The sequence below is a fragment of the Oryza brachyantha genome, chromosome 1 (genome assembly GCF_000231095.2).
Source record: "Oryza brachyantha chromosome 1, ObraRS2, whole genome shotgun sequence".
In the NCBI taxonomy this organism is placed as follows: Eukaryota; Viridiplantae; Streptophyta; class Magnoliopsida; order Poales; family Poaceae; genus Oryza; species Oryza brachyantha.
The window spans coordinates 14,183,428-14,193,753 of NC_023163.2; the positions used below are offsets into that span (position 1 = coordinate 14,183,428).

Genomic DNA, 10,326 nt, shown 5'->3' on the forward strand with positions numbered 1-10,326 from the left:
AACTGCATTAGCACTCGTATCTGGTGACGAGTATTTGTAAATAGGGATAGTAGTTCTATTAAAAATTTAATGTCTAATTATTTTATTCGAAATGATTGATGAGTAGGGGTAATTTAATTGTTCGATTGCAGGGCGAGAAGAACGGAGTAAATGCCAGGCGCAGATGAGAAAGCACACAAGAGGTTTTATTTTTATTTTTGTCCAATTACAGGAGAAAGCAGTGAGGAGATCTTGGAGCAGGAGCTTGAAATAATTGCAGGGTTGAAATAATAGAGCAATAAAGGCTACATCCAGTTTGCTAACCACGACTCTTGTTTTTTTTTTTCGTGCATGTGTTTTTCAAACTAGTAAATGATATGTTTAAAAAAACTATAAGACAGTTGCTTTTAGAAAGTCATATTAATTTACTTTTTAAGTTTTTCTATGCGCTAATCAGCTACTCCATTTTTACGTAAAGGTGAATCTTCTCGTAACACAAAACAAGAAGGTAGCCTAAATATACTTGATTAGTAACAAAACTAGATTACTGAGGCTAAAGGACAAGTACAATCATTCAGACGGTTGTTGTCTATTTAACTAAATAGACGGCTTGTACAATGACTTATCTATTTGTTTATCTATAAAACATTTAATTTATCCTTTGACACATAAATCAAGGTAATCAATAGTGCTAGCGAATAGACGAGACGCGGCGTACAATAGTGCTAGTGGTGTTGGTTTGGCATTAGAGCACACACCCCTGATGTCTCTTCACGAAGAGACACTGTGGCCGTCTCTTAGATGGGGCGGGCTCTTTTTGTAAATTTCTTCAACATACAGGCGGCTTAAAGACAGACGTTATACATGCCCTAAAGCCAGAACTAAGACCCATAACTAGAGGCTGTCCACATGGCTAATACTTGAAGCTAACACCTCTATCTTTATGTTTTCTTATGTTAATAAGACAAAATTTAAATTTTCGATCTTAAATTTAGAATTGATTTTGGAGTTTTTACTGAAGATTATTTTTTAAGTCTTAACTTTAAATCGCTAAGAACATGTATATAAAAGTTTTATCCATAAATTATTTTTCGTTTATTTGACTTATTTCTAAAGAAACCATCACCCCTTAGCATTTTATAAATTTGTATGGATGTTTATATATATAAATATGTAAGTGATGTGTATAATATGTGTATATATAAACAATATACATGAATTTAATTATAGCCAAAACATCATGTAATATGAAATGGAGAGACTAAATACTTAAGACTTTATTTATTGCTTGTTACGTGCTTTTCCGTGGCAAATCCTGATTGTTCGAGATAGTTTGATGATAGGGGGTGAATTCTACCCGTTAATCCCGACCGAACATTTTTAGATTCTTAAACTTGGTCATGGGTCCCACTTAGGGCACCGAACATTGTGGCGAATTTTTGCTAAAGCTGAATTATCGTGTTTGTGTGTGGGCCCCACCCCTATAGTGACAAGCACAGGGAAAGTGCCCTTTTTATCGGCATCTTTGTGTCAATTTGGGCTGAAAGCTAGAGAGAGTTCAGACCATCATCTTAACATTGGAAGAGTGTGACATGCTCACATCACATGAATTTTTCGAGAAAATATTATTTTCTTAATAGAAAATCGTAAGATTAGAGATCACGTACACGAAATCGTTAAAATAGGGGTCTGTCGACCATTGGGAGCCTGTCGACCCTTGGCTGGTCGACTGCTGCCTGGGCCATCACTTGTCGAACCGTGGCATGCCAACTGGCCCCACCGGACAAATAAATTATGGTGTTAATTATTAGGTAATTTATTAATTATGTACTCCCTCCGCTCCCAAAAAAACCAACGTTTTGGTTTTTGTGTTGAGCATTTGACCGTCCGTTTTATTTAAAAAAATTTTAAGAAATTTTTTAAAAAATTAGTCACATATAAAGTATTATTCATGTTTTATCATCTAATAAAAATAAAATTATTAATCATAAATTTTTTTAATAAGACGAATAGTTAAACATTATATCTAAAAACTGAAAAGTTAATTTGTTTTGCGACGAAGGGAGTAGCTGTTTGCAGTGTCATTGCTAAATGGTGCTAAATGTATTTAAGTCATGACAAGATTAAATTAGTTGTTAGTAAGTACGTGTTATTAATCGCATATGAACCTTTAATGACATCATTATGTAAAACAATGACAGGTACTAACCATAACCGCAAATCCAATTTATTAAAATGTTAACTTAATGTAGTACAATTAGAGACCGTTTGCCGGAAATCGTGGCCAATCGACCGTCCAGCGTACAGCCTACGATAGGTACCATTTCTTTTAAATAGGTGTGAACTTAGCAAATATTATCATTAAACCGATACTACAAACTTATTTCAATATATACTACAATTTTAACCTTGCTATTAAGTTGTATTAACATTCGGAATAATGATTTATCCTTAATCATCTCTATAAGCAGACTATGTTGTACAGGTAAATTAAGATCACCAACGACCTTTTTAGTTTCTTCTAGTAGTTGAATAGGTTATTTTTGTGAATTCTTCAAATGTAAATCTGAATTTATAACTAGTTAAATAAATAAAATTAAATATGTACAATAATATTTAACAAATTTCAAGTACACCAACAAATACTTAATACTACAATTAATACCGATCGGCCTGTCGGCCGCCTGTGGACAGCCCACAGTTCAGCAGGCCCCCTATCGTTCTACCAGTTATCGACAGACCTACATTTTCGCGATTTCATGTATGTGACCTCTAATCTTGTGATTTTCTATTTAAAAAATAATATTTCTCAAAAAGATTCCACATCACATGGCCAGTTTGTCCAACTACTTACATATAAACAGCTTTTGGCATAGATATTCACTTTCGATGTAGCGTTTGGCTGTGCAGGTCTGTCTGCTTTTGCTCCAAATTAGATCGACTGCATTACCGGTCTTTAAACTTGTGGCACAATATAACTTAGGTCCATAAATTTAAAAATACACGTTTAATTTTATAAATTTGTTTTAATGTACCGTCTAAGTCCATAAACTCGTTTTAATGTACCATCCAGCTTCATAATTTTAGGCATTAAAACGAGTTCATAGAACTAAACATGTATTTTCTAAGTTTATAGAAATAAGTGATACCGCGCCACGCCACAAGTTTAAGGACGGGCCATATACTTTACTTGACCTAAAATAAATAGTTATCGACCTAAAATATCATTCAGCTATGAAAATTGATGATGTTATCGGCAATTCGCAATATACGGTCTCTCTTATCATTCCGTTATAAGTGATGATTGTTGTCATCGGCTACACATATCTCCTCTCTTGTGGACGCTGGATTCAACTCCAATATCGAAACAAACGCATATCACCTCCAAAATATTTTGCCAGACACTACCTATAAGAATATCTACAACAAAGGCCATCCTTTTGTTAGATAAAATAAAAATTATTAATCGTAGACAAGTATATCAATATGATCTAAGACTATTTTCGGCTTATATGTAACTAGGATGCGCATGACCTATAATTATTATAAAAAAAAAGGGAAAAGAAAGAGAGGAGCGACCTAACAAGTTAACAACAAATATCATGCCGCAGCAAACTATAACCACAAGTAATCTTCATCCTCAAACTCCACCAAAGCAAAGCTTGGACCATCAAAAAGCTCTCCGATTTTCATCCTAGAGAGAATCTTCAACTTTATACAATGCCTTCAAAAAGGAAGGTAAATGACATTGCCAGGTATAAAGAGATCACAGCTATCTTGAATACACTGCAATTGTGATTGTACTCTTTTTTTTTTAATCAAAGACATCAGTCTCTTCTGGGCTTCTAGCCAATTTTCGACTTCTTTGAGTGCAGGTCAATTTAGACATTTACCGTTGTCAAAAGTATCAAATTTAAACTAGCACGGATATATAAACGATAATTTTGTCAGGCTGGAAGGGGTAATTACGCTGGTTCTCACTTCACCGGTGCATATGAAACACACTTCGCCCTTTAATTGAGGCACCATGCTTCGTTTGGCAAATGTAATTTACACAAGAAGGTCTGCAATGATGTAAATATGATCTAACAGAGAGAATAGGCCACACACTACAGAAGTACAGATAGGTTCAGTATGTAGTATAAGCAACCAAAAATTGAAAAAATGCAGATTATCTGTGAAAGTGTATGTATTCCTGTTACTGAAGACATCAAAATGTAAATGGATATAAATTTTACAATCAGGTGAGCCCAAAAGTTAAATTCCTAGTTCATTATTTTCATATCAAATCAGCATCAAGGACAGAGGAAGTACATTGATCAGGAAATTTCCTTTAGAAGCCAAAAAAGATGGACCGACATTGCATCCACAAGTCTAGTCCAAGTATATAATCATAGCTCACCTTGGGGAGATACATATACAGGTACTGGTAGGAAAGGAAAAGGGGCAACAGAAGCATAGGCAACTGGAGGGCGCGAGTGAACATGAGATGGTTTTCGGTCTTCACGCTTCTGTCTCGCTCTTTCTTCATCCTGCTGCTCCGCGCCATAAAGAATTCCAGTCATTTCACTTGTCTGAGTGACATTATGCTCCTTTTGTTCGTTAGGCAGCCGATGTAACAGAAGTCCAGCCATAAATGCAGGAAGATACAAAAGGCTACCATAGAACATTCTCCTTGCATTTTTGGGGTTTGGTTCCAGCATAAATGATAGAGCTCCAATTGTAAGGCCTAATGTTAGAAGTGATGCTTCAAGACTGAACCACTCAGATGTGAGACCCCCTACAATGTAAGCTCCATAAGTATTTTTTTTTCAGAAAATAAAGGGAGTGAAAAGTGCATAAGATTAGTACTTACAGTTATATGCAAAAAATCCCAAGGGCAGCATGTATAGACAATTCCTGAGTGATACCCATGCAGTTCTTTTACCAGTAGGATCAGCAAAAGAAAACATTCGATACCTGAATCACACAGCCAGAGCATATATATACAAGTCAGGTTCAGGTTTTGCACTTGAATCATTCGATGTAACTTCTATAGTAAGTATACTAATAATTAATCAGATAGGTGAGGTGACTCACCCTCCAGCAAGGTAATCGTTCCGACATAAGTATGCAAGTGACATGAAATGTGGTATTTGCCAATAGTACAATGCAGCAGGGAGAATCATAGCATTCAGTGACAATTCAGATGAAGCTGCTGCCCACCTGTACAAAAGATGAAATAAGGTTTGTGGTCTTGTGACAACAGAAAAATAGGTGTCATGACAAGAGAAATAGCCACATTGGCATTCAACAAACAAAATAGGGCATTGACATATGCAGATAAGTCCATCAGGAACTAAGCTTAACATTTTACCTTGTGCAGGCATTCTAGTTGAGCAATGCTACTGATACTGTCAAAACAGTTTTACAAAAATAACAAACTCTAAATGGAGGGTGCAGAAATCATAGATAAGGATAGATACAGAGAAGGAACTGGTAGTGCCTTTGTTTTTTTTTTTAAAAAAAAGTGTTAATCCATACACTTTGAACTGTCATCACTGTTCCAGTTAAACAATCTGATGTAGTAACGACGTTTCAATCAGCATACAAGGGTTAACTTCATTTTATGGGGAGATATCTAGAGCACCTCTGATATTCACTGTACCCAGTGCATCAGGCCTCCATTTGTCCATATATTATCAGAAAAGAATGGTTCAGGTAGGAGGGAGTGGTGTTCCACCAAGTTACCAAATACCAAATCAATCTCAATATACTAAAGGATAAAACAAACAACAACCAAGCCACAAACTATGGTTTGTTATTTTCATTGTGCAAACTGCAAATATGCTATTTGGTATACATATTCCAATTGTTTACGTCCAAAATTTTACCACTCATTCAAGAGAGAGTTTTGTTAAAATAATTTCCAACACCATGCAGCACTAAAACTAGGGAACAAAGAAGTAGAGCAAAGTGTGGTCAGCAAGTTGAATACCCTAGAAGTGGCGGTATAGCACCAACAACTGCTCCAACCCATGTATTTACAGGGTGTATTTGCTTCAACGGAGTGTACACAAATGCATACAGAATAAGATTAGAAGCTGCAAGCCCAGCCGCCAAGCCATTAGCCTGCAGAAACCTTGGCAAACTTTACAATGTTCAGTTGTAATAACAGTATTATACCAACTACTGCAACAAAAACACATTTTAAAACAATGTTCAATGTGCGTAGATATTGTACAAACCTTCCAAGCCAACAAAGCTGTTCCAGCAGCTCCAATACTAGTAGCCCACATGGCAGCATGTCCAGGACCAATGCGCCCTGATGGTAGGGGCCGCCGCATAGTTCTTTTCATTTTAGCATCATTCTTTATCTCAAACACCTAATAACAATGCCATTTCAAACTGTACTCAGATACAGATGCTTAAAGCAAGTACTGCATGTTCATTGTCTCTGAATGAAAAACAAATATAATTAACCAGATCTATCCTAAGTTCTTACTAGCTCCAGATCCTGATATGATGCAAATATTTTGGTAATGACGAATGTACGTCTGATGTTTTTTATGACAATGTGAGTAAAAAAACAAAAGATGTGAGAGCACATAAATATAACTAATATTGGTTGACCATGCTGATGGATAAAGCTATCAAAAAATAAGCACATACCTGGTTGAGAGTATTTGCAGACGCTGCAACCATCATGGTACCGGCGCAGGTGCAACAAAGTCCAGCCATGTCTACCATGCTGCCGCTTCCGAGAACATAACCAGCCCCAGATGTTGCCACAACAAGGGCACTGAATACCATATTAATTGAATAAATGATCAAAACAAAGAATTGCCACAACAAGGGCATCCATACAATAATAATAGAATAAACGATCAAAACGAAGAAACAACTCCCCACTTACAAGCAGTTTTAATACTAGCAAAAGAAAGAGACAAAGAAGGTATCACAATTTTTGTTGGCAAGAGATAATGCCAGGTGGATATGAACTCAAAAAACGTTAACAGATTGTGCACTGTTTGAACATTTAATTCAGTGTCGATCCAATTACATGTTCAAAGTTTCTAACAACAAATACAACAGCACCTAGGGAGCTTAGGAAGTCATGTGCACATCTAACAAGTGGCATGATGAAGGTCAGCCAGTAGCTTGATACAGCAAGCTGTCACATGCCTAGGTATCAAATTTAGCATACAAGTCAATGCTTCAAACCATGGTAAGAGATTAATTGCTTATGCGACCTTGAAAGCAGCTTGACAATTATCACTAAAAATATTAATATTGCAATATATATTACAAAGAAAATTAAGCATCTACTTCCTAGGAGTTTCTTATTGGCTATTAGCTTAGTGCATAGTAGAGATCGAGACAGTTTTGGCAAGTCCTTTAATATCATATACCACATTTTGGTCAATCAAGAATACCAATAAAAGTCAGACTAAGTTTTCCAAGCAAGAAAATGGATGGACAAGCATCTGGTTGCTTAGTACTCAACCCAGAAAAAGGTTTCCACACTAGTTGCTCAATCTGTTGTACACTTCTTACTTTTATTTTACATTGGATATCTCCCTCCAATCACCAATACTTGTTTTGGACAAGCATGTGATAGATTTTTTTAAATTTTGAGTAACAATATCTTCTAGGGCATGTTTGGATAATGGGTTATGAAGGGTGGGATAGGAAATGGAAATGAATGGAGGGTTAGGATGTAATGGGGTGGGAAGAAAGGATGGTTGAGACTTAAAGATACCCTTTGGTGGGTGGGAAATCATTTCCCTAAACCATTAGCCAAGCATGTCCCTAGAGTATTTAGGATAGATACATAAAATCATACATGTGTTCAAAAATAATGGTCAAACATGCACTAGGGAAACCACATAGCTGTCCAAAACCTAAATTACAGTTATCTGTCAATGTGACAGGAGTAACTACTACAGAGAACATGAAGGAATTCTGGTAGATCACATGCAATAAAGCCAAAAACAGAAACAAAATATTGATTAAGGACATTTTGTTAATGCTATAGAGGACATTTAAGCACTGCAAGAGCAGTAAGCAGAAAAATTTGCCACCGATAAATCGTCAGGGTGAACCAGCCTCTAAGTTGATAAAGGGTTATTTTTAGAACATTGATGAAAGTTCATTAGGATTAGACAGAAAATGGATCTCTGCCACATATGTATGTTCTACACAAATCCTGCATATTTGAGCACATAGAGGTCCTAAGGTTCAAATAAAATACAGAATAGTGAAGGAGAAAAAACAACACTCCATCATAGACATGACTCTTTTTTCTCGGAGAACCAAACTACAAGCCCATATGTCCTCAATATATGAACGCACCTAAATGCAAAATTTTCCTAGTAAGTGCTGTCTCGTAAAAAGTTCAAAACCTACCACTGTTACAGTGGTAAGAAAACTGCTTAGTTACCATTTTTCTAATCATGGCATTTATATAATACTAACATTGAAACGACACATTTCTTTTCATCAGATTTGGTTGTGCATCCTTAATAAGACATGATGCTATACTTATTCAATCAGTTTCTATCATATAACCAAAAGGACTGCAATAAGCCACTTTTAACGGAGCACGATATGTTGGCAGAAAACAACACAAAAATGACAATTTCACACAGTCATCAGGAAGTCAGGGTTCATATTTTACTACACCAATTTAAATGAAATGATCTTATATGATAGGCATACCAATGTGTACTAATGAGCTCCTACTCCTTTGTAATAAACGAAACAAGTAACAAGGTTCAACTTGTATTCTAATGAAAGAGGGCAGTAGAAGTTTTACCAGCCTAGAAGTTAGAACGCAGTCATACGAACCAGAATTGAGAGTAGTCTTCTTGATGAGAGAAAGGATGTAATTTCCTTTTTCCCCAAACAACAACAACAACAACGAAGCATCGAGGACAGCAAATCAAAGCAAGATAGCACTATTTCCATAAATGCATAGACTTGCATTCGAAAAAGACGTCTATTTTTCCCGTTTATCTAGATTACTGACAAACATTGGAGAGAGAGAGAGAGAGAGAGAGAGAGGGAGGGAGAGAGAGAGCAAATCGCACACCTGAGGCGGGCTTTGGAGAGCTCCAAGTAGCACCTCCCGTAGTGCCTCAGCACGTCGGAGACGGATCCAGCTTTCTGAGAAACAGCTGCAGCGGCCGCCGTTGCCTCCGCGACGGCGGGCCCGGCGGCGGCGGCTGAGGGTGCGGAGGACGAGGAAGTGCGCGCCGACGCGATGGGGGCGAGAGCTGCGGCATGGTGGGGGTTCGTGTCGGGGAACACGCGCGAGCGGAGAGCCCTTGCGGCGGAGGCGGCGGTCGCGCCGCCCCTCCACATGGCGGCGGCGGCGGCGGTGGAGCCCGGAGGATCTGGCGAGGCAGGTGGAAATTTTGGGGAGGAAGATGGTTGGAAGGAGGAGTCACGCGTGGACTTTGCTAATGAGATACTACAAATGGGCCGGGCCGGCCCGGACCCAAAGGAGTATGGATATGGAATAAGTCCACTTAAGATCCCTAAACTTATAGCGTAGTATGTTTTTCGTCCTTGACCATAAAACCGGATACAACTGGTCTCTGAATTATTAAAACCGGTGCACAATAGGTCCCTCGACGGTTTTGAAGGCGGTTTTGACTGACTTAGTGCCAATATGGCTAGTTTGACTAGCTCTCCATCCCATGTCGCATTGACATGACGCTTACGTGAAAATTATATATCAAAAATATAGTGAGTCCACCTGTTAGCTGAGAGGGGAGAAGGAATAACATGTGGGGTCCACGTGGGCCCTACTATATTTATTTCTTTTAGGTAGCTAACTGTGGGCATACGTGGGCCTGCCATTTTTAAATCATTTTTTGTGTGTAGCTGACAGGTGGGCCCACTGCTTTTTTATATAATTGTCACGTAAGTGCCATGTCAATGCCACGTGGGACGGAAACTTAGTCAAACTAGCCATGTAGGCGCCAAGTCAGCCAAAACCGCCTTCAAAACCGCTGAGGGACCTCTTCTACTCCGGTTTTGATAATTTAGGGACCGATTGTATCCGATTTTATGATCTAAGGACAAAAAATAGACTGGACGATAAGTTGAGGGACCTCAAGTGGACTTATTCCTATGGATATTGTTGGTGGTATGGGCTTACACTAGCCTACTGGAAGACCACGAGGCCCGGCTTAGTTTGTCGATTTTTTATATTCTTATATTTTTTATTTAAAATCTTCAAATAAAAACAGATTTTGGTTTGAAAATAATCGCCGACCCATATCCAACGCCGAGCAAATGGACGAAATATATAAAAGTTCACTAACCGTGAAATCCGACATTGCAGGCAATAAGTGGCGA

The 10,326-nt window shown here is 37.8% G+C and overlaps 1 protein-coding gene across 1 annotated transcript; it reads right to left on the bottom strand.

The window, feature by feature from the left end:
- Positions 1-4,135: 4,135 nt before the first annotated feature.
- Positions 4,136-9,405, bottom strand: LOC102721402 (protoheme IX farnesyltransferase, mitochondrial). The gene is made up of 7 exons (XM_006644183.2): positions 9,053-9,405; positions 6,631-6,760; positions 6,207-6,344; positions 5,957-6,090; positions 5,059-5,184; positions 4,835-4,938; positions 4,136-4,759 (listed from the first exon to the last, which is right to left on the bottom strand). The coding sequence occupies exons 1-7, from the start codon at positions 9,322-9,324 to the stop codon at positions 4,371-4,373; spliced, it is 1,293 nt and encodes a 430-aa protein (XP_006644246.2). The 5' UTR covers positions 9,325-9,405; the 3' UTR covers positions 4,136-4,370.
- Between the last annotated feature and the right edge of the window lie 921 nt (positions 9,406-10,326).

Bases quoted from the DNA above. Each gene is read 5' to 3' on its own strand.
- LOC102721402 (XM_006644183.2), bottom strand. From the start codon at position 9,324: ATGTGGAGGGGCGGCGCGACCGCCGCCTCCGCCGCAAGGGCTCTCCGC. The intron at 6,761-9,052 runs GTGTGCGATTTG...TATGGTATTCAG, and splicing joins CTCTCCAAAGCCCGCCTCAG to TGCCCTTGTTGTGGCAACAT. The intron at 4,939-5,058 runs GTGAGTCACCTC...TGTGTGATTCAG, and splicing joins AACGATTACCTTGCTGGAGG to GTATCGAATGTTTTCTTTTG.